Here is a 24,685-nt window from a genome sequence, read left to right as displayed (position 1 = left end):
GGGCATAGGCTATATAAAACTTTAAAGTGCACAGCGATACATTTCCCCAAACTAGCAAGTAGTGGTTTTAACGACATGGGCTGGGCATCGCCGCTCTATCTGCCCTGCCGTATATTTAAGGCTGCTATTTTAGACTACTATATATTTTTTCATAGCCATTAAATGAGGGGAGCAGACAGGGTTGTGGTGAAATCACTCAGAATAAAGATAGGCAGAGATCCTTGAACAAGGTATGGAGCTGACCACCGGGCAACATGTTTCCTCTTAACAAGCCCCATAACAACCAATTACTTGGTTTCTGGCAAGGTGTTACAAAATCAGCGCCACCCTCACCCGTGAGGAAAAAATTCAGAACCCGCTTGGAAAATAATGGCTTGGCTTCGGCGACCGCGCAGACCTAGTGTTTGATGACCAGTGTAGGATATGTGGCCTATGGAAAGGAAACAAGCGCTCAACATGATGTGGGCGTTCTGCGGCAATAAACAGAGGAATTGCGGAGCGCTTTAACACTTGCCAAAGTAAACAAACAAACTTCCCCAATAAGCAAACAACACCGGGGTTCTGAGATATGAAGAGCTCGCTGAAACTAGAACGAAACGGATCCAAAATATCAGCAGTGTTTCGCCGTTGCAAGCTGCAATTTGTCCGTCTTCCATCTAATCCTGTGATCAAAGGAACAGAAAAGAGCTGATTAAAGCAGGGCACTGAGGTTTATATGTTGTGCGCGGACACCTATTTTTCTTTTAGGACCTCTATTTATCCTGGCACCCATTTTTTTAAATTATGGGATGTACGTAATCTCCTTCTTTCTACCATCAGCCAGGGTACCACCCAGTGGCTGCGGGCCCCATGCCACCCACCCATTCACCCACCGCCACCGGCGCTGACATAAAAGTCGCTGCAACCAGCCATCATCAGTGTCTTGGCAACCCCTTAAAAACAGCACACACTTAGAGTCCCTAAACACAACACACACACCCCCATCTGAGCTAAACTGCACTGTGTGCTCGACTACATGGAGTACAAAGGACTGAAAAAGGCGCTCATGCCTAACCTTCCTCACTTTTATGCCATGAATTTGGGCTATAAAAGTTTTAGGCACTACTTTTTTCAGATTTTTGATTAGAGAGGCCTTTCATTGCCATTTTTCATTTACAAAAGAAGCTTTGTGTTCATGACTACTGGTCTGGTTGTCAGGGTTGTCAGAAAACACTTTTTCATCCCGTTTTTCACAAAGGAACTGTGATTTAGGCAGTCTGGTATAGACAGCTGAAAAGGCCCAGGGTCTGGCAGGATGCAAAATACCATATCTAATACTCATCACTGTAAAGGAAACTCCACTGACATGCCTGGGCCAAGAAAGGCTTCTCTTGAGAGTAGAAGAAAGAACTAGACATGCAAGACTATCCCGAAATTTCTTCTTTTCTTCTTCATTTTAAACGTCAATTTATTGTGCATTGAACTGAACCTATTCTCATGTTTTAGCATTATTCTCTGCTACGATTCATATTGCTCTGTTTCCATTTTGGATCATTCCTTCATGGTCTGCCGCCCAAAAGCACCAGGCAGCAGATAGCATGACACAAGCCTAGTCACAATCCACTGCCCAACAATTTCACGTAGGATTTCTCCTGGGTTCTGACCATCACTGCTCATCAAGACTTAAGCAGCAGTTGCAGTTGGCGGCGTTGGCGCACTGGTCTTTTTTACATCTGCTCCCTTTGTGACTGCTGAAAACAAATGCTCTAATGGGAGATAATTGCCCTGTGTTGTTTTAGTGTTTGCCCGTCTCTCTGGAGAAGGCTACGGGAATCTCTCAGGCATAGAGATGCTAATTGGTGACGGTAATTGCGCCTATTATTTAATCAGGGGCTCGACACGGAATCATTTTGTCAGATCATTTCAGATTGCGGCGGTAAACGAGAAAAGCAGGAGTGCACAAAGCAAGAAAAAAAAACATTATCATCATCATAACTAATGGAAAGCAGAATATGTTGATTCATGTTCATCCGAGGCATGTGGAAAACATAGCCTGAAGCTCATAAGATTACCCAACAATCACTGCATAAAATAATAAAACAACTAACAGCATTCCTGCTCTCTGTTTTTCTGTTTCTGCACTATTCGCCGAGCTCTATTTGCCATTGAACCGGCTGTTTCAAATCCTCCTTGAAGTAAAATCAGAGCATCACAACACCTGGCTTCCCTAGGTCTCATTCATGTGAAAACTATTATCCCTTTATTGACCCCTAAACCCAATTAACAAGCTGGCAGGCACGTTAGAAAACAGGTAAACAAACAGAGCGCGGTTCGCCTCCGCACAGTAGGGAGGGCCGTCTGTTTTCCCAACCCAGAGGGAATTACCGAGCGAGTGATTGTTTTGGCATTTAGGCTGGATGTGACGCCAGTTAGGTGCTGTTTTGGGTCCGTCGGAGGTAATGCTTCGTTTTCCTCAACACTTACACCAGCTCTAATATAGCACGGATGGAGGGAATATAGAGGGAGTCGGACAAGTTGTCTGTGAAGTTGCCTTCACCTGCTAATGAGTTCTTCAAGGAGATGTTGGACAGACTGCAAAATATTATTTATTCAACCTTCATTGTGAAAATAGGATTCTCTTGGAGCATAATCCATTGCTATTTAACATTATTTTGTCTTTGCAGTTCGGTTGGCCACCCCTGCTCAAACACTGCATAAATAACTAATGCATATAGGAGGTAGGGGATAGATGGGGAAAACTGTTAGGCATTTTAAAAGGCTGAGTGATGTCCATGTATGTGAAACTGTCAGTTCTGTCAGTCTGAGGGACAGAATATGACTGGATGAAATAAGAGGCGTTGTTTTTAATATCCTTTAGCAGGAAGCGGGCTTGCTTGTGTATGTGTGAATGGACGGGCAAGTGTGTGCCAAACATCACACTTCCATGACTGGCTGACTCAACAAAGCCCTTCGCATGTGTGTAGTCTTTGTGTCGGTGTCTTCGGTCTGCGTGTACGTGTGTGAAATATGTTTGTAAGTGAGTATGATTCATCGCGTCTCAATCATATTTATAAGCCAACTGAGGCAGCTGCAGCCTTGAGGGTAGAGAAGCAGGCTTGTGACCGGAAGTTAGATGACTCAAATAAAACAAATGTATGCATGTTTTTTATGTCAGTAGCTTGTCCAGGAGCTGTCAAAGATAGACATGAAGAATTTATACGATGGTAGTTAATATTACAGCTCTGCAAAACATCAGGGAGGTGCATCTTCTAGGTCATGTCAGAATCAGTTAGAGATACTCTACCTGCGCAGGATGTGTGTGGATTTCAAATGGTTTTCTGTGTTTAAGCGCAAAGATTATGTCAGTCTCTATCCAGTTTCAAACACTCCGGTGTGTGTGTCTGTGTTTGTGTGTGTCTGTGCTCATGTAATCATCAGCGGCGTATGGCTGTCATGTATGAGTGGAGCCTACTCACGCATGCCGTGTTTTTACTATCCATGTTGAGCTGGACGTTTGCATGTCGCTCCCTGGCCTTCGCACAGCGGGCGTTCCCTCACTTTCCCTCTCTCCATCACCAGCCCGTCCTCTCTCTTCCATAAATACATGAGTAAAAAGTTAACTGGTAGCACTGCTCATACCAGCTGAGCTAAATCTTATATGAATTCACCTAAAAACGTCACTTTCAACGGGGTAAATAAGGAGGAAAACTGGAAGGGAAGAGAGAGAGAGAGAGAGAAAAATAAACTTACTTCTAAACTTACTTCTTTGTCCATGCATACCTATCTAATCCCTAATACCGCCTCGCAGTCTGCAACTCATTCACTACACTGGCCAGTTTTTGGCAACTTAAATTTTACGTGCCTGTGTGTGTGTGTGTGTGTGTGTGTGTGTGTATTTTGAGGTTACAGAGTGCTTTTGAGAAGCAGAGTGGTGCTTAGTGAGAGATTGAGTGTGAGAGACAGTCGCTCGGAGTTCGCTCAGCATTTATGATTTATGGTAGGGGGATTGGGAATTATAACAGCAGACACTTTCACTCATACCGCCCCTTCCACCCACCCACACATGCACAAACACAGAGGAAGACCTGTGTATTTAAGGGTCCTTAAAAGTCCATTACGCTCATCCAAGGTGTCTAAGGATTCGGCGCGCTGTATACACTGGCTAATCCTGCAGGAGGATCGCTTCTGGAAGAGAGGCAGAGTTGGGGAAACAGAGATTCAAACGGTACAATCATCTCTCCCTCCGTCTCACGCTTTCACATCCAGCCTCCAAAAAGCAACGAGAGGATGCCAGACACTATCAAAGAACAAGCAAAACTCATTTTCCCATCAGCAAAGTCGCTTTCCCCGAGATCATGACAATTCGGAGAGTGAATCCAAAATGTCACTTCACTGATATATGGTGTGCATGTGTGTGTGTGTGTGTGTGTGTGTGTGTGTGTGCCTGTGTGTATGTGTATGGAGAGAGAGCAGCACAGTGTTCAAACATTGGCTCACGGCTTCTAACTCTGGCAGGATACACTCCGCTGTAAATCCTTTCATATTTCTTATTTTTTATTTCTTTTTTAGAGCAGACAGTTGTTTGACATTTACCTTCTACAGAGACTTTCTGATTTAACGGTATAGGCAAAACTCATGAAGGAACTTATAGCACTAATCACAACTTATCCGTCATAGCTGCACACTGCTGTTTCCCCCCGGCCAGTGAACAGTCCGGGTGGCCTCCTGTTGAAACCAGCTGCCCACCTTCCTTAACAAATTAATTTCATCTGTATTCAGTTTCAATGGGGAGATTTACTGTCACTTGGTGCAAATAATGTTTCAGAGGCCTCTCAGCCCGGGCCAAGTCAAATTTCTGGGGGGAAACACTGCTACACACACACACACACACAGGTGTGATTGTGCAGTCACGCATACACTTAAACACGTATGCACACACACACACCTTGCTACCCAATCACTTCACTCAAGTGGAGACTGTTCGGCACATTCCAGAGAAGTAACTGAATTAGTCAGGGGAATATCAATTTGTATGTCTGTGTGTGTGTGTGAGAGAGAGAGAGAGAGAGAGAGAGGGAGAGAAAGTGTGAGAGAGAGTTAATGAGAGGGAACAGACAGGAGAGCGGGCTGTAAATCCCAGACTGAAGGTTCTAGCTCTAGTGCGGCTGTGTGTTGAGTGACACCCTCAAACACCAACCTCCCCGCTGGTTCAAACAAAACAGGGTCTGTTCCCTCTACACACACACACACACACTCGCACAAAATCAACCTACTATTACCCTCACGCATACACACCCACGTCCACTTACACACACACACACACACACTGAACCCCACCAGGAATCTTCAGCCTCTTCCCAGCACAGCGCAGCCAAAAGTAACACAAGATAACTTAAGGTAAATAAATCGGATGATCACCGGACTCTCGTAAAAGACTGCTAGGCTGCCTATCACACACACACACACAAACACATTTGCATACACACACTTTGGAGAATTATTGATGCAGAATTCCCTCTTTATTTTTGCCTTTATTCCAGCTTTTCCCTATGCTTTGTTGCAGTTTGCTTCCTGCTTCTATCTATCTATCACACTGTCACTGAGACAGAGAAGAAAGAGAGAGAGAGAGAGAGAAAGAAGGAGAGAGTCTCTGTAATTGACAGTTGTCAGAGAAGGGGTGAAAGTGACAGAGGGAGAAACGGGGGAGCACGGAGTTCTTGGGTGAACAGAACTTTCCTCTGAACTTTCTTTCAGACGGAGCGGCGGAGGGCCATTCCTCCACCAAAATCACAGGCGCACTATCCCTCTTCTTCTCCTCCTCTCCCTCCTTTCTCCCAGGATCCCTCTATCTGTTTTCTCCTCTGAGTCTTCAGCAACAGAACTCTCTTCAGAAGGAGCAGCGGAGGCCATTCCTCCACCACATCCGAGGCCTAGCTTTCCCCGTCTTTCCTATCGCTCTTCCTTTCTTCCTTTCTCTCCGCGATCCCTCCATCCTCTGCCTCATCTGTGACCTTTTTCAGAAGCCGCCAGAGTGAAGTGTTTCTTTCCAAAAAAAACCCCAAAAAACCCCAGTATATCCATCTTGAAAAAAACGTTACCTGACGCTCTCAATATGAAAAGAAAAGCGCCGATGATTACCTCCTTTTTAAGACGTGACTCTTTTGGAAGTTAAAAGCTCAGGAATCCTAAACTAATCCTAATATTCAGGAGCTGCTTTTGCTTTCATGCCAGCAATCGCTTTTGCCACAGTAGGTGTCACATTTTTCAAATGGCAGATGTCTCATTTCGGAATGAAACGCCGCTTCCTCGCCTCGATCGGCGTCGTAATGAGAGGGAGGCGAACCCCGGGTCTCCTTTTATACGAGGTGATTACTCATCCAGACGCTACACCGCCGTTGTGTCGCGGTTACATAAGGATCTGCTTTCCGCCTGCAGACTATAGAGCGCGGGGGAGTCGGTGTCTGACGAGGCCCAGGCCCTCAGGCTCTCCGGGCAGAGACCGCTCCTGCAGGTGGGCCGGGAAACCCATTCATCTTCCAGCAGAGGGATTCCTTGCCTTCGCGGTCCACACATGGCTGGGTGCCGGTGGATTATGAGGGTGCAACTAATGTATTTGTCTCTGTCTGTTGGGGTTAGAGGTGCAAGACAGGTGTTTGTTGCTGTTGTGTGTGTGTGAGTGTCTGTCTGTGTCTGTTGTGATAGCATGCACACCTGCTCCTTCTTGTATGATAAATTGTCAGTTTGCAGCATATGTGATAGTGTATGTGTGTGTGTGTGTGTGTGTCTGTGTCTGACTGTCTATATATGACAATAGTATGCACACCTGCTCCTTCTTATGTGACTGACTGCCTGTCAGGGTTTGCAGCTCATGTGTGATAGTCAGTGTGTAGGTGTGTGTGTGTGTATGTGTGTGTGTGTGTGGGGTGGGGTGGGGGGGTGGGTGTGCTGAGGTTACAGAGCAGAGTTTGAGAAGAGTGCTGCATGGTGAGTGTATGAGACTGGCAGTTTGAGTGTGCACACATTAGCGCTATGCAATTAATCTAAAATAAATTGAAATTGCATTATTGCAGTTTCTAAATCACAAGCAGCTGCAAATTTTCAGCAGAGGGAAAAGTGTTTCAGACTAGACAAGGTATTTTTGTGCTATACAGAGTCCCTGCTCAGCAAATCAAGTTGTATTTCAGAGGAAAATTATTAGTATTGTTCATGATATCCAATTAAAACCCCATGTAATAGCAGTTCATTTTGTTCACACTTTTTTTTTCATGCGTTGGAAAATAAGATGTGTCCTTGTTTTGCAACATTCAGCAAAATAAAATCATGAAATCACCTTCTGTCAATATTGTGCAGCTGTATTGTGCATGCATGTGTGTGCATGTGTGTGTGTGTGTGTGTGTGTGTGTGTGTGTGTCTGCAGGAAACCAATCTGACCCAGGGGATTAGTGGCTGACTTGGTGAGTGACTCTCATTCTGTTCCAGATGTTTATCACGTCATAAAGGCCCCAATCCCCCTGTAAGAAGTAGGTAGGAACACAACCTCCTTTCAACACACACACACACACACACACACACACACACACACACACACACACATTCACTCACTCATTTACTTTGCAGCTGCACCCCAAGTTCCTGCCGCGACAGACATGTTGATAGGAAATCACCTCAGCATCTGATACTGTGTAGAGTATCAACCAGCTTCAAGTGTGTGACCCTGAGAACCAGACTAACCACACACACACACACACACACACACACACACACACACACACACACACACATGCACACACACACACTACAATGTGCCTAGATATTTAAAACTGTCCCTTTAGGCACTTGAAGGTCTTCTCTTATAGACAGACAGTCAGATGCATGCAGACTAGGGCAGTTGTTCCCAAACTTGAGAGAGTTCCAGGTGGTCCCAAGCAAGAATGACTAATTTGATCATATGTTTCCCATCTACTATATTGACAGTAATACAAGTCTGTACCAACTTAAGTCATATCTAACAACAAAAATCCTCTCAGTTGGGGATTGGTAAGACAAAATCTTTTCAAATGGGGACCTATATGGCCTAATCTCTCTCTATCTCTCTCTCTCTCTCTCTCTCTCTCTCACACACACACACACACTCTTTCTTTGGGGTGTCCTTGATGTGAAAGCGTTTGGGAACCCCTTGCCTACACAATCCAGCTGATGCTTTTCAAAAGGTGTGTAAATCAATTCATTGTATAATATTAAGCCTACGCCACAGCCCACATTGCTATAAAACAGCAGCATAGAGTCAACCTTTAAAACAGCAAGTGCCGCGCGTTGTGCCACCGGTGCCAGCCGTGCGTAATGAGCGCTATGGCACCGGACTGGAGCGCACCAGCTGGCTTGTACAGTGCAGATGTCATTCATCACGCACACACTATATAAACCCTTACAGTTGCTAAGTTCCTGTTACCATAATAGATACCAGTCCTGCTCTGACAAGTCAGCGCTGACATTCAAATGACACACAAGGGAGCGCATTCACTTCCAGTTTTGGTTTGGATTATTTGAATAAAAAAAAAACGTGGGCACAGACTTGGATCGACATAATAATCAAATAAATCAGCGACATTTGTCCATATACAAATGTCCATATACATACCTGTACTGTAGACGTGGTATGTCAGTCTACAGTAGCCTAATATAAAGCCATTAAGATAGTTTTAAGACTGAATAATCAAGGACACATCATGAAAAAGTAATGCGGGGTGAACGGGGTCGAGGGGACGCAGTGGCCCCCCGGTGGACTGCATAAAAAGGCATTTGCCCAGCGGTGAATGGGAGGTAGCAGCCGCGTTAATTCCCCATGCATTTGGATAAACTTGCCTTTACACGTCCCCACAAAAAGCAGGTCATCTGGGCAGGGCAACTTTTCTTTATTAATATTCACTTTGATGATGTTGCGGGACGCGCTTTAGCCATGCGAAGGGAGAAAAGTGAAAAGTTCTTACCGAGATACTGTCGGATGTCCAGCAGGATTTTAGGGGGTCCTCCGTTCAGCTGGTAAAAAAGGGAGCCGAAACAGAAGAGGAACAGCGTAGCCATGCAGAAACCATAACCTCGCAGGGAAAATCGCCACGGAATAGCCGAGAGTAAGCTGTACTTTTTGTTGTTGCGCTCTCTAATGTGGTTGGGAGTCGGGTTGTTGCTGTGAAGGGGACTGCCGCTGAAATTCTTCATCATCTCCACCTCACAAAGCGCCGTGGAAAGTCACCCATCCGCCTGTGGAAAGTGAAACTTCTCGCTTTGAGATCATCTGAGACGGACAGCCAGTTATTTGGAGACGCGCAGGCACCCAGCTCTCCTCCGCCGACCGCCGCAGCCACGGGGTTGTTTTTTGCGCACAGCGTTTCGCCTCCGCTCGGTCCCGCTCGTCTGCGCTCGTCGTTGGACTGTTCCTTCCTTCCGTCTTTCCAGCGGAGTTAAGGGTCCATCCTTCTGCTCGGAGTCCTTTTTTTGGGTGTCAGATTACTGAACGTGGAAAGAGGAAAAACTTCCACCTCACACACACAGGATTTTGGGTCGGAGTTGCAGCGCGTAAAACAGCGTCACCCAGCGTTCGGGGAGAGAGGGGGCACAAGGGGGGGCTCGCAAGACTCCCTGCCCATTCATCCAAATGAGTTTCATCTGAGACAGCTTGCTGTTTCGTAGGCGCCAAGACAGAGAGAGAGAGAGAGAGAGAGTGAGAATAGCTCTATGGAAGGAGAGTTTGAAGTCAGCAGTCAGTTTCCAGTTCCTTTTTGTATTGCAGTCAAGTGTGAGAAGGTGACAGCCTTCTACCCTTATGAAAAAGAACTATAGTAATCCTATAAGAAAACTTTAGGCTTATTATAGGACTGTAAGTATATTGTAGAACTATTTTTGACATACCATAGAAGGGAAAAAAGACCTCAAAGTACAATAAGGTCACTCTAAATTCACTATTAAGCACCACAGTCCCTATAGGAATATTATAGAGATTGTTTTTTATAGGCTATATGCTTTCTGGCAAGCAGTTATTGTTCATATAAGGGAACAAGCTGTGTTCTCATTACTTCAGGGTGAGGCTACATGTCAGTTGCATGCTGGTGGGACGAGCCTATTTTGTTCACTTCAGTCAGTCAGTGAGTGCGTGTGCGAGTGTGTGTGTGCTTTACACTTTCTCTTTTCCCCTCAGGCGAGCTGTTAGGGCCGTTCATCACAAGTGTGCCACATATCTTCCCACAGCATGACCGGACCCTGCTATTAGAGTACACCTGCACTTAGACTACAGCAGTCACTCAGTGCAGTAACTAACTCGCTGAAAGGCTACACGGCCATTTTGCTTTCACTGATGACAGCTAGTCAACAGCGGCTGTGTGAAACAATTCAGCCTGAAAGACCAAAGGCAATAAAGGACTGAATCTGTTTTCCCCAGGTAAATGTATTGTAAATCATACAGTGCATTGCAAGCCAGACACAATGAAACAGAATGCATTATGAGCTTATAATAACCATGGCTGCTTAATCTATCATGAAGCAGGAGTTCATTACACAGAAATATGGATGTCAGCAAGGTCACGGTAAATCCGTTTTACTCTAATCGAAACCCCCAGTAAATAAAATCATAATGCAATTTGGCCATGGGATTTAAATTAAATCACGTCTGGCAATATGATACCTTTTTATTGTAGGCCTATACCAAGGCCGTTTATTTTCTTGTACGGTTTAAAATGCAATAAAAACTTGAGGTTGGATGTGTGATGCAGGTTTTAGCGCTTAAATCAATAACTAAATTAACCCTTCGAAGTTTGTTGTTTGTGAAATTTCACATAGATTCAGCATACAGTGTGTCTGTCTGTCTACCCAGGTTCTTCTAGATGTTGCGTACTCCAGTAAAGTAGAGAGGTGAGAGTCTCTGCAACAGGAGCAGAAGGTCCTCCAGCTCCTCCAGGATCTCCATCAGGTCTCCACAACATCCTGTTTAGCCCTCTCCAAAGGCCATACTGCAGCTAGAGAGAGAAAGAATAGAAGAAGAGACAGAGAGAGAGAAGGGAGGGAGGGAGGGGATGTAGTCTTGCGCCAAACATATCTCACTGCAATCTACACTAAATACTGGAAATATAATAAAATCATTACAATCATCAAACTCTGGAATCGGCTCAACCTCTCATCAAAAGTGCTGTCAGTACGGTTCACACCACACCGACACAGACACACATGCAAAACACATGCGCTGTAAACCTTGGCCTCCGCTGGAAGAGGAAACTGATAGTGTGTGAGAAGAATGAGCCTCATTTTGGCACGAGGGTGGCAAGTTTGCACTTATTTGACAATCGCTTTAAATGGCCTACTACTTTTGTAGTAAGGGGCCCAAAGAGTGGTGACAATCCAATTAAGTTCACTTACCGGAATAGGAGTCGAGGGATAGAGGAGGAGGATTTACCCTGGAAGCTTGATTCAAACACTTGGATTTGCCTGCCAAGGGGAAGTAAACTCTAGGAATCAAACTTAATCACACCACAAACCTTCAGAAGAAATAACTGGAGGCCTTGGAGGCAGTAAATTTGCTGTTTATGCAAAATCTCATCTCTTTCTCAGCAGAGTCGAGTCATAGGGGCAGTGTAGAGGGAAGCAGGGTTGCATAGTGAGTAGGGTGACAGTCCCTCCACCCCACTTCAAGCCAATTTCCCTATAAGGACCAATAAAGTATCATATTATCATTACATCTTAATATATCAGTGCACTTGAGGAGTCAATGTGGAATCATTATGACTCTTATGACTTTGTACTGGGGCTCTGCTAATTGTTGGAGGCCTGTGATCTTTGGGTGCACGCTGTGATCCACTCATAATGAGGAACAGTGACTGTCTAGGTATGTTGTAAACTGACGCTTGGGTTCAATATAGGGATGCTCAACAAAACCAAAACGTTTTTACAGTGAAAAATTGTGACTGGCCAGCAGAATTTGAAGGTATTCTCTGTCTGGGCGGTAAAACGGCACATTACCGAAAGAGAAGCAGCAAACGCCGCCATGCAGAAACTATCACCCCGCAGAGAAAAAGCACACCAGAATAATCGGAAGTGAGCCGAGGCAGAAATTCTTCATTGCAATAAAGCCTCATCCTTTCCTCCTGAGATATTTTAAATTGGATGAGCAATTACGTCTGTGAAAGAGAGAGTCGTGAACTGGAAGCGAACTCCTCATTACAGCCTTGTGAAGGAGGAAGATCATTCTCACAACAGCTCTTCTTTTTTTTGTTTTTTCAACGAGAGCAGACGCACTAAGCAGGCGGCGGTCTCGTGCTTCCTGGAGGAAATGCTTGTCCAGTTGTGTCTGCGTGTGTGTGTGTGTGTGTGTGTGTGTGTGTGCGCTTATGTTTCCCTTCAGATTTAATAAAAAAAAATAGAAAACACCTGCACTCGCATATAAAAGTTAGAGGAGAAGCTGACGGAGATGGGCATTGCTACTCTGGGTCAGTGGTTCCCAAAGTGGGTCTGGGGACCGGGGGTCCTTGAGGGGGGGTCCAGACTGTCCTTGGCTAAATGAAGATTAGTTTATTTCACTCTTTAAATGTCAGTACAATAAGAGAATGTATAAAGATGAATTTCTTCTTCATAGGTTATTTCCCCGCCTACAGTATAGACAGTTATGTACTTCTGAAGTCTAATAAAAAGCTTCTCAGATGGAGTTTCTCAGAGCAAGATGTTATCGAGCGGGGGCTCCACGGTCTAATGCCTATCTATCTGGAGCTTCTTGACATTAAAAACTTTGGGAACCCCTGCTAGCTCCCTTTCATTGACTACAGCTGTATCGCAGCCGGAGCCAGAGAGCCAATCGACCTACAGAATAAAGCTGTTGTGGCGCCGGCTGGCTCGGCCCTGAGCAGATGTGTACAGTTTTCTAAACCAGGCATTATAACCCAGACACAACACACAATGCATTTTAAGCTCCTTGTTTCTCAGCTCCATGCCTACTAAACCTTACACAAAGCACAGGAGTTTATTATTCACAGATACAGATGTCAAGGTCACAACATATTTTTTTCCCCCTTCTGACCAAACCCCAGAACATTAATATGAGCTTATAGTGTTTATTCTTATACCTGGCAGCAGGATAATAACATGTTTGACTTGGAGATTTTAATCAAATCAAGTCTGGTAATATTATTCCTTTTATTGTGTATCAACACTTTTTCATCTTTAATTTTAAAATGCAATTAAGGAAGTTATCAACGGGCCAACATGCGATGTAGCTGTTAACCACAATGATGAAAGGAGCCAGTGGCACGAGCCCACGCCTTCTCTTTCTGTGTGTGTGTGTGTGTGTGTGTGTGTGTGTGTGTGTAAGTGCATAAGGACAAGCAGAAAGATTGTATATGGCAAGAAAGAGTTTTTATTATATTTCAGAATGACAAATAGTTATGGACATTACTTTTTTTGTTTCAATACACAAGCAAATCTGTATGGACAATCATTAGCTAGATGAAACCAAATAAAATAATTTGTACACTTATATTTTACAATACATACTGTAGCTTCTCACTGGCTAAAGCAATATGCATTATGCAGGAAGGTATTGCTATTCATATAGTACAGCTAATTACAGTTGATATGAAAAAAAAAGCAAAAATAAGTTATTTTAAATATCAATTACATATACAGAATGTGCAACTTCTGCTAAGCATTTCATATATGTAATTAAGAATTTATTTTTGTAAGACTGCAAAAACAAATTGGAAGTGAGTAACTGGAACAGGTTAATTTGTGAATAATTATTAACATTTGTACACTGACTTGGCATTGGGAACTCAATACTAAAGTAAAATACCAGCATAACCCACTGAAACCCTTTACAATACCTGACAACAACTGTCCGCTTATGGACCTCTGAACAAAATGTAGCCAATTTCTCCTATAAAACAGCTAGATTTACCCTCTAAAGTGCATTTACAGTGTCAGTATTTTCATTCTTTACAAAATACATCATCAAAGTTGGGTCGTTTTTTTTTTTTTTACAACGACCCCCATTCTAGCTAACCCAGAGCACCACTTTGATTGAAGAGGAAAAAAGGCATCAAACGTCTATCGAGTGCCCACTGCAAAAGCATCCTCTAAATTTAGCAATAACACTCGGTCAAACTTCTATCATGAAAACTCCAAATCCAGGGAATAAGACTTCAGTTCAGTTCTGGCTATCAAGGATAGACCTTTACTATTTAAAAAAAAACAAAAAACCTCCACACCAGCAATGAATATTGTAAGCTAGATGTCATGAAAAGTGTGCAACAGAAAGAGCAATGAGATTCAGGTTGTTTTCAATTCATCAGCTACAGTATTTGGCCCAAAAGTTTTGTAAAAGGCTGACTGGAATGACCCATGACTCAGTTTTCCCTGATTTACAAAACAATTTAGTGTCCCAGTGTGTGTTGACCTGGGGAATCCGCTTTACACCTGATGTCACATTCTCCTTTTACCATCTGTCCTCAGTGCGTCTGAAAGAGCCCTTCCTCCTTGCCATGGAAAAAATAAAGGGCCAATCCGTAACTTCGGCTTGGCACACCTCTTGTTGAAACACTGTCATCCCACCCCTGGACCTGAATTTTGAGTTATGATTGGTTAGGAAAGTTCCAATGAGCTTATTATTCATCTGCAAATCAAATTTGTCAAGACTGGAACCAAAATTTAGACCGTCCAATAAATTCCAGATATGACAACCCAGATGTCAGCTGTGTCTTTGGAACATCTCTATTTTCTCCTCGCTCCCTCTCCCACCATCTTCTGCATGGATCATGTACAGTGTGTGTGTGTGTGTGTGTATGCCTGTGCCGAGCAGGGCTTGGGATGTTCAACACGGGACGCCGTGTCATCCCCGCAGTTTAACATCTGGGCTTCCACGAGTATAGAAACCGTATTTCATTCTGAGATGCGTGTTGTGTGGGTCTTCAGAAACTTAATTTATTCGTCCACATCCATATGCATCAGCGGATCATCTGCTTGAGTGTGCGCATGAGTGTTTGTCAGTTTGTATTAATCTGAAAATCAGCATCTCAATTATCTCTCACACTTGGACACATTCAGAACATACAGGCTTGGTGGTCTGATATGGTAAATGCTGGGTATATGAACACTATATGCTCTATTTGATGTAGCTATTCATTTATAATGGTAAGGCAACTAAAAATGTGCTTGGATCCACATGGAAGATATTGTCTGCTATTAAAAGCCGATCTCCCATAGTGATTATTGGAGTAATAGAGCTTTTTTTTGTAAGACTCTACATAATGATAAAGGGCATGCATCCAAGATACGTTGTGAAATTGGACATATAATCTGAAATATAAAATTGTGTTGACAGCTGTCTCTACTTAGAAATGACTGAGAATTGGCCTCAAAATAAGGCTGTAACATGAAAAAGGCAAATACACATACAGTACACATTTTAACATATAAAACCATTTTGAAATTAGGATATGTGGTACGGTATAATACAGAAACATGATACAAAATAAGCCATTTCAAATCTCAAAACAACCAGTTATTCATCGTTTGCTTTAGGTGTTTAGTTGATTAAAAGTCCAAACATTGACTGAGTTCTTTAACTGTAACAACTGTGAATCTATTAGTGGTAATGAAACCTGTGAATGATAAAGAAATCGCTTTGGCCAAGCTACATCCTTAAGAGACCCTCGGATAGTTTTGTCTCGTGCAAGAGATGAAAATGAAGCACTTTTTGAAATGCGGGGAAACACTGATAAACAGTCTTCCTTTATAAAAAACGTCCATCCTATAAAAGAGTGTGCTATCTTCCTTAAAGGCAGATCCAAGTCTTGTGTTTTTTTAAGACCTTCGGGATGTTCTCAGAATGGAAGCCATCCCACAGAGTGAGTCTAGAGTCTGGGTTAAAAAGGCATCTGATATCTGGTCTTGGCTTTCAGGAACAAACTCCCCAATGCCGTAAACATTTGAGAAAAAGAAGAGAGAGAGAGAAAGACTGAAACAGAGACAGAGAGAGAAAGAGAGAGGGGGTAGCCCATTACAAGTCTCAAGTGTGATGTCGGTTTGTCTATCGTCCAATCACAAGTCTTGACAGGTGCAAGATAGGAAGTAGTGCCGCAGCCACTTGCATGGTCGTTCAGTCCTGTGGCCAGTTTGCCGGTGACCACTCGTTGACCGTGTTTAAATGTACTGACCAATGAGCTGAAACCTGCATCCATTCACCAATCTAATTCCACCCGCATGGTTATGACTGCACCTCTCTGTGTGCAGTGACCAGTTGTGCCTCGCTGACCAGCCGGCGGGCGTGTCTCTCGTCCCGAACGCCCGCTTTCAATACGCTGCTCTCCGTCAGCAAGGCCGCGCGGCTCAGCGTGTCGACCCCCGCCGCCGCCAGGGGCGCGGCGTACATGGGCAGGCCGATGGAGACGAGCCAGTCGGAGACGGTGCTGATGTGACCCGAGGGCAGAGGCTTCCGGCACATCTCCGTCAAACCTCCAGAGGGGATCTGAGGAACAGGATGGAGGAAAGACAATATTAAGCCCCCTTGCTGATGATGTCACATTACGTATAGAGGCCTTTCAGGTGGTGTAACCCTCTGGCGGCCATACTGGAGGTCCTCAAACAACACAACAGCTGGTTGTGTTGTTTGCTTATGTCACAACATACAAATGGATAGACAATTTCTGTGCTGTTTTTGACTGGGAACTGATAATTTCCCCACTGACACATCGATTTTGTGTTTAGATAATGTCAGCTCGTTAGCTAGCTAGCCATAGTATTTGGTTAGCTAACTCTCACTGCCCTGTTATCGCATTCAATTTTCACACTAGGTAATGTATCTAGTAGAAGCTAGCATTAGTATTGGTTACTTCACATGTTAACATTAGCATAAGTTGTTTTGCTAATTAGCCTACTAGCAAGTTAGCTTGCTAACAATGCAGAAAATAGCAACTGCTCAGGTTAACTGAGTGATTCAAGCTAAAACTCGTAGTTTAGAGTGAAGGACTTAAGGAGCAAGGATATAAGACAAGACAATTTCCTATGTCATAGTAACCTAAATTTGTAAACAAATCTCCCTTATCAGACTGTTCACTTTATACGTTATAACATTAATGAACTGACCTACACCCACATCACAACAATCTTTTTTAGGTATCTGGCGTGGTTGTTACAGCCTATATTTAGCCTAACTAGGCATTCTCCACTGGACCTCCATGATGGCGCCAGCGGTGGTTGCTAGGAGATTTGTGACACAACCGCAAAGCCTCTCTTTACCAGCCTGCATTGTTGTTTTATAGAACAGCCTCATTAAGCTCATAAAAGTCTGGCTCTATGATTTTATAATTGTCACCGTTGATACAGAAGAAGTAGCGCTGTTGACTTACAGCCATGCGGTGTTGTTTGCGGAGCTCTTTGACGCGGAGCTGGTCCATGGTGGAGGCCACGTCCTTGACGGGCTGCTCCAGGTCCTCAGAGTATCGCTGCACCAGAGGCTGGGGGATCCCACAACGGCCATGCTGGAGGACGGGACGGATGGAGAAAAGAGAGAAAGAGCGACACTGGACATGACTACATGGAAAGAGGAATACACTTGCATACAATAAAATTAGGTGTCAAAAAAAACTTTTACCAGTTCAAAACTATAAAGTCACAGACTGATAACACAAAATGTATTCAAGACCTTATCCCCCATTTAATATGGTCACAGAGTTTGTCAACTGGAGTCTGAAAGAGAACCGCATGTTCCCGGCAACATGAATTGGATTGACGTAAAGGAGTGTTTTGACTTTATATGCTCATTGTGGACATTATGAGGACTGAGAAGCTCTGATCTGGTTGTTTATGGGCGAATGAAGCAGACTAATAATGTCACATTACGGGCCAACGTACAGAGGAGCTGCTGGCTGGGTAATAAGCGCAATCTCAAAGGGAGCCAGGGAGATATGAAGACAAAGACTGTCATTAAACTGTCTGATTTAAAGCACAGGGGATACAATGAGAGAGGAAGAAAGAAAAAACGAATGAAAGAAAGAAAGAAAGAAAAAGACCACATGTGCAACAAGTCAAAACATGATTAAGGACCTTGTGAGCAGTGACTAAGAAGGAAAAAGCTCGGCAGAAAACTGATGAATACACTCTCTTTCTTTCTCTTTCTTTCTTTCTTTCTTTCCCTCCACTTCCCTTCCTTGTTCTCCCCCTCTCTCTCTAGACACCTGGAGCTGTGGCGGGTCTCCAGCAAGGCCTGGTCGGGTCGGCCAAACTGGACCGGAGGTCTGGAGGGGATGAAGGGGTGGGTGGATGGAGGAGAGGAGGGAGGGACGGAGAGCTGGCCATACAGCCCAGTATCCTGCCTGAACTACCGTACACACTGCCAGGGTACCAGGGCCGCTCACAGGCCTTTGGGCAGCCAGCAACCACATAGGTTGGATCACTGCACTTTATAATCTGATTTTACTCTTTCCTATTAGGTCTCATTCTTGCACATATTGCTCACTTTAATGCAAATTAGCCCACCGCAGACAGGAAGAGCTTATTTCAAAATGATTTCAAAATGATTTTCAGTCTATTTGACCTTTGGCAGTAAGATTTTCATCTACAAATTGGAGTACTGATTGCATTCATGATTATTCCGTAAATGTTACTGCTACAGCAGCAGTATGCCTCTGGTGTCTCTGCCACTCCACTTCTGACTAATAGGAATCCAGCAGAGCTGTGCTGTGGTCTTGCACACTATTTCACACCTCATCCCTTGATGCCTCTGGGTGTGTGTGTGTGTGCGTGTGGTTATCCTGGCAGCGTCAGGGGCTCCACCATGTTAAAGGGGCCCAGCCTGGGGTCTGGCGAGTGGCAGAGTATTTTATAACCCCGTCTGCCTTCAGTGAGATTCAGCCCGTAAACTTAACAGTCTGAACCGCATCATAGTAATACTCAGCCCGCAGTCTTTCCCCCTCATAGGCAGCTTCTTTATTATTGCATACACACACACACACACGTGTAAATGTGCTTGCATACAATCAAATAGGCATGTGCACTCACACACACACACATTTTCACTCTATTAGTCTCTATTTTTAAGCCAAATGCCTTCCAAAACAAGCCACTGATGTTGTTGGCCTAAACACAGAGCAATTTGGATCCAAGCTACAGTCAAATTATGACTGAGTCAAGTTAGGCATGTTACGATGCAAAACCAAAAGAGTTTGACGCCAGACAAAATATAACCTCGGGGTGTCTCAAAGCACCAGTGTGACATTTACCATGGAAATATGACTTAATGCCCGTGCTTTGTTATGTGCTGGCCAAGATGTGGGTTTTAATTATTATTTCTCAGCTCATGTCCTTACCTTAGTGTGTGTGCGCACATGCATTCATGTTGAATTATGAAATAGTTAAATACAAGAGACTACAGGCCCCATCAACCCATCAAACCACTATAAGAATGTGATGTGTGGGTGTGCTTCAGCAGAGCGAGTGTTACCATGATTAGAATACATTAGTACATTCATATTCTATATGTGTATTACTATATTACTATCACATTGCTTTTCTTGGATATACACTACCAGTCAAAAGTTTGGACACACCTGATTGAATGTATTATGTTTAAGCCATTTTGATCTGAAGGTGTATGCTTAAATGCTTGAAATTTGTTTCTTAGACAAATATAAATAGTGAAGTTGATGCCTATGTATGAATTTCTTTCCAAAGCCTTTGCCTTTCCATCAAGGCAAAGGGCGGCTACTTTAAAGAATCGAAAATGTAAGATAGTTTTGATTTGTTTAACACTTTTTTTGGTCACTGCATAATTCCATTTGTGTTATTTCATAGTTTTGATGTCTTTAGTATTATTGTAAAATAAGAAAAATTGTAAAAGAAAAATGCATGTGTCCAAACTTTTGACTGGTAGTGTAAATGGTGCAAATTTACGTACTTAACTGTCGACATCACCACCAAAAAGTATCCTGAATGTAACTTGTACTGTAACTTTAGGCCCATGATTCTTGACTGACCTTGTCAGAGTAGGGCTCCTCTGTGAGATCGATGCCCTCCGCCTCCATCCGCTGCTCCAGGAGGGTGAGCAGGTCAGGACTCATCTTGGCATGGGACACCTTCCTCGCGACAGCCACCTTGCCCCCCAGGTCCGACAGCCAGGGAGGCGGCACGGCCGGAGGGGTGCCCGGCTCCTCTCCCGTGGATGAGGCCGATGAGGTGGCACAGGGGCTGGCGGGGGTGCTGGGGGTCTTGGCGGGCAGAGCCGGGGCGCTGGGGCTGGGGCTGCTGCTGCTGCTGCGGATCACTGGGCTGGTGGGGTGAGAGCGGGTGAGGGAGTGGGTGGGGGAGGGAGTGGGAGAAGGCGAGGAGGGCAGGGAGAGAGGGGGGTGACGCAGCCCGTTGGCCAGCCTTTCCTTAGACTTCTTGGCTGGGACGGGAGGAGGGACCGGGGGCTTTTTGGGGTGAGTCCGGATGATCCTCTCCCCGCTCGCGTTAGACTCAGGGGGGCTCGGAGTCGGACTGGAGAGGGGCTCTGGAGGGTTGGGTGCTGGGGTGGTGGGACAGGGGGGGCGGAGAGGCAGCTGGGAGGGCACGGGCGGCCGGTTGGCCCGCGCCTTAGGGCTCACCGCTGGAGCTCCGTTCTGAGCCGGGGAACCCCCGTCTCCACATGCCTTGACGGGGCTGCTGTTGCCTGACTTTGGCCCTTCCTTGGTGGGCTTGAGCTCCAGGCTGGCGTCCTTCTTCTGATCGAAGGCCTGCTCCCAGTGGAGGTCGCCCAGGGAGTGCGAGCGTTTCCACGGTCCGGTGGGCTGCGGGGGTCCGTCCAGGTCCTCGCAGCTGCGGCTGGCTGGGATGGGGGACTGTCGCTGGGCTTTGCGCAGCCCCAGCAGGCTGAAGCCCTTCAGGGAGGGCTTGAGGAAGAAGCTCTTGGGGAACTTGGTGCGCTGGTTCTTGCCAGTCTGCTGCAGGGCCTCTGTAGAAAGGGTCATGGGCAGGGTGGGGTAGTCCGGGGACTGGAGGCCTGCTGAGGAACGACTGGAACGGGAAGCCTTCCTGCTCTTACCTGCAAAATGGAAATATTCAGCTGTACTTAGAAATGAGATGCAAGCACTTTCATCCTGGTGAAACCAAAACTCCTCGACTGTTGAAACATTCATTAAGCTTTTCCCTTCTTTTGTAAAATACAGACAGGGAATAGGTCCCTAACTATGCAACTTGCCACAATGCCTTCACTAATATAAGAATTAGATCCATAATACATAGAGTGCTTATGACTCAGCATTACTGTATTTTTCTGCCTCGACTGCTATTTTGCCACACTTCTGCTTTTTGTGTTTCCTATTGCACTAATATTAGCTGCTGAAGCAAAGAGGAAATTGCTGTGGAGAAGGCTAGGAAATTATATAACTATTTGAAAGTGTTCCGTGATATACAAAAGTTAGTTTACACAGAAAGCAGAACATGTTCACCTAAACTAATTATTTCCTACTAGTCTGCCAGAGCAAGACATTTGAAAACTAAACTGATACAAACATTAAAGTTTGTTTGTTCAAAGCCGATCTGTGGACTACAGTCAAAGGGGAGAGAAATGTTGGGGAGAGAAGGGTGGAGTGCCATTGGTATGAGCTAGCTCTTTGACTCCTGACCAGACTGGCTGATTTGTTATTGTTATAACAGGAATCCCAACTAAAAATATCTGGACAGGGTGCTTCAGGACACCACAGCAAAGAGCTGAAGCCAACTTACCATCTATCTCCAGGCTTACAGAGCGAAATGGAAGGGTGAAATGGATGGGGTGCCACATAGTATGGCATGCCAAAGATTTTAAATGGTGTGGTGACAGAAACTAGTTCACCAGATGACATGTTATGAATCGTCTTGAAGCTTTCTTGAAATGTTTAAAAAGCTGAGTGTATTGGTGTGTTTGCCATAGACATTTGTCTACACAGAATTATATTATTTCCATTACTTTACAGTCCCAAGATATACAATCTCATTTTAATCACAGTGTTCATTTTCAGATATGAAATCAGACAGGAAAGAGGTCTATTGACTATGAAGTAAAACTTCTCTTTAAAAAAAAAAAAAGATCAATGCTTTACTCTCTCCATGCTCATACATTTTAAAATACAACGCTGGCTGAGAAATGCGTAGCTATTCATTAAAAAAAGACAGATATTTCTAAAAAAATCTCCACTTTGCCAATGCTCATTTGTGATGCTATTGATATATTGTGTGCACTGCAGAACAAGACTACCTTCTCGTTCAATGGTGTTTCACCAAAGAAAAAGAAGGGACTTCATTGTGTGGTAGATACAGTATTGGATGAATTGTGTTGCAACCTTATCAGTAATTAGTTATACACTGAAACTCAAGTCTACACTGATAATAGGTGGGATGTGTAAGTTAGAACTACTGGGGATGTAGAGGACAAACCCACCTAAACCCAGTTTATCTATTTTTTTTATTTGTTGAATAGTCTTTACCCAGCTCTTCAAACTGATATAAATCTTTATGATATAAATTCATTACAATTAGCATCAGATAAGGTACATGAAAATATGGTCTTCTCAAGTAAATAAAATATAACATTATTCTGAAACGTTATTCACTGGCCATATAGGTGATTGTTTGCCTTATGTTGATCACTGGCTGGAGATCATTGTTTACCCCTCTTTTACTTAATTGACCACTACATCACAGCTTCGAATTGCATAATGTATGTATATGGAAATGATGAGTGACAGTTGACAGATTAAAGATATGATATGAGGCAGAATAACTATGTCTAGTCACAGGAAAATTGATCAGAGACATGTAGAAGAAAGTCTATTAATCGAAATAGCATAGATTCAGGGCTCTACAGTGACAAGGAGAACATTTACAAACATAATCTGTGTAATAATTTATAATTCCCCTCTATTCTTTGAATTTAAAGTTGCATGTTTTCTTTTTCCAATTTTCTAGGCAGCAAATATAATTTTTTAGAAACAATGAATATACTATTAGTTACAGTAATCATATGCAATTAATAATTTTATCCTTTTGTGGTAGCACTGTAGAACCCTGAAATTGCAAGAAGAATGCAGAATGTATACTGAATGTTATGCAGCTAGCTGGTGAACAGTGTTTAGTGGCATGGAAGGAAAAATAGACACATAGAAAGAAAGAAGAGACATAAAATCAAGCAAGCAGGACCCAAGTCCTTCTGTTACAGAAGTGGTTTTTATTCCACAACTCAAATCTCTACTGTGGCAGATTGCACGTTTTACTGTTTGAACTGTATGACATACACACATAAAGGGAAACCCAGTAGACAGAGAAAGAAGATAAGCTATGACAAAGCAATGATTTATGAGTTATGGAGCCATTAAAAGAAAGTTGTATGGGGGAGAAAGGAAGCACACAGTCTTTTGCAGGGAGTAGTTTCAAAAATAAACAAAATAAAACCTCACAAATAAGACCTCAATAGACTTCTATAATCAGAAAAAAGATAGCATTTGCTCTCTTACAATCTATGCACTACAATTTAAAAATATTTTCATCTAAGATCTTTTTTAGGCACATACGATTATTTGTGCAACACGGTCACTATAGAAGTAAACACAAGCAAAGTGACATCTTGAAATATGAAGACAAGGAGATTCCAATGGCAGCTTTGATCCGTCACTTGACTAGAGCATTGCTTACAACCTTATCAGCCTATACCACCGCAGCAAAAAAACAGGCAATCATTGACGTGCTACTCTGCAAGCTCTTTTCATGCCAAACACACGTTAACAGAAATACTCTCTAGACGTATAAGGGTCCTCCTGGTATCGCTCTACCAGCCCCGAATCCACAGGTGGACGAGCTGGGAGTCCATGACCGGGCAGTGAGCTTGTTCTCATCAGAACAGTTCTGCGCATCGGGAAGAGTCTCTCCCTCTGCGCATAGGGCCCCAGCATTATGGGATGGACTACGCTTAGTGGTCTGGGGTCTGGCTCCCTCTTAGTTACGATTGGGCTTTGGCACCGATGACACAGAATGCCTACAAGATGGAAAGAGTGGCGGAAAGAGTGGAGTGAAAGGACAGAAGAAAGTTAAGAGTGTCTTGAGGCAAAGGGAGGAGCTTCTCTACAGGCATCCAAGCCAGAGGGGAAAAGGTGGGTGGAGGTGAAGGGGTGGAGCTATGCAAATATGGCAGAGAGTAGAGCTGTTTTGATTGGCAGGCGCTGGTCCGGAGGAGTGAGATGGGCGGGGTGTTAGAATGCTGAAGCATGGCAAGAGGCGGAGCAGAGGTGGAAGCCCGGAGAGGAAAGAGGTGGAGGAGTCACAGTCACTGAGGCGCTAGGGCTAGGCTAGGGCTAATTCCAGGGAAATCCCGATGGGACCTGGCTAATGGGTGGTGCAGGCTAGGCTAAGCTGTCATTACCATTCTCCAGATTCTCATTGCTCTCGTAGCAGCCGGAGTCCCGGGGGGAGTCTCCCACCAGGCTGCGACCCTCGGACAGCAGCTTCTCCTGGGAGCCGGACAGGCCGCCGCGCTCCGGGTCGCTGCTGCCTGGACACGCAAAACACATACAATAAAGAGTCATACATATCCCATACTATAATCTCTTAAACAGACAGGGAGTTTGAGTGAGTTAGTCAATGAATTATCAAATGAGTGAGTCTGTGTGATTGAGTGTGGGTGTGTTTTTAAATATATATTTGTGAGTATAAGGAGTGCATGAACTGC

General features: G+C 44.2%; 2 protein-coding genes across 3 annotated transcripts in view; both read right to left on the bottom strand.

Moving 5' to 3' along the window:
* The window catches only part of usta (uronyl 2-sulfotransferase a), a 57,599-nt gene extending 48,203 nt beyond the window's left edge, over positions 1-9,396 (bottom strand). Inside the window, exon 1 of the mRNA XM_078290088.1 lies at positions 8,967-9,396. Coding sequence (XP_078146214.1) covers positions 8,967-9,198 — 232 coding nt within the window. The 5' untranslated portion in view covers positions 9,199-9,396. The remainder of the gene's footprint in view (positions 1-8,966) is intronic.
* Positions 9,397-13,359: 3,963 nt separating this feature from the next.
* Positions 13,360-24,685, bottom strand: part of LOC139924700 (SAM and SH3 domain-containing protein 1) — a 59,637-nt gene continuing 48,311 nt past the window's right edge. For both annotated transcript variants that reach the window (XM_078289830.1, XM_078289831.1), the window contains 4 exons: positions 24,380-24,508; positions 19,983-21,028; positions 17,358-17,489; positions 13,360-16,477 (listed from right to left, as the gene is read on the bottom strand). In XM_078289830.1, the coding sequence (XP_078145956.1) occupies positions 16,217-16,477; positions 17,358-17,489; positions 19,983-21,028; positions 24,380-24,508 (1,568 nt within the window). In that variant the 3' untranslated portion in view covers positions 13,360-16,216. The remainder of the gene's footprint in view (positions 16,478-17,357; positions 17,490-19,982; positions 21,029-24,379; positions 24,509-24,685) is intronic.

The sequence above is a fragment of the Centroberyx gerrardi genome, chromosome 18 (genome assembly GCF_048128805.1).
Source record: "Centroberyx gerrardi isolate f3 chromosome 18, fCenGer3.hap1.cur.20231027, whole genome shotgun sequence".
Taxonomy (NCBI): Eukaryota; Metazoa; Chordata; class Actinopteri; order Beryciformes; family Berycidae; genus Centroberyx; species Centroberyx gerrardi.
The sequence above is the reverse complement of the archived record's forward strand: the minus strand, read 5'-3'. Positions and strand labels throughout refer to the sequence as shown.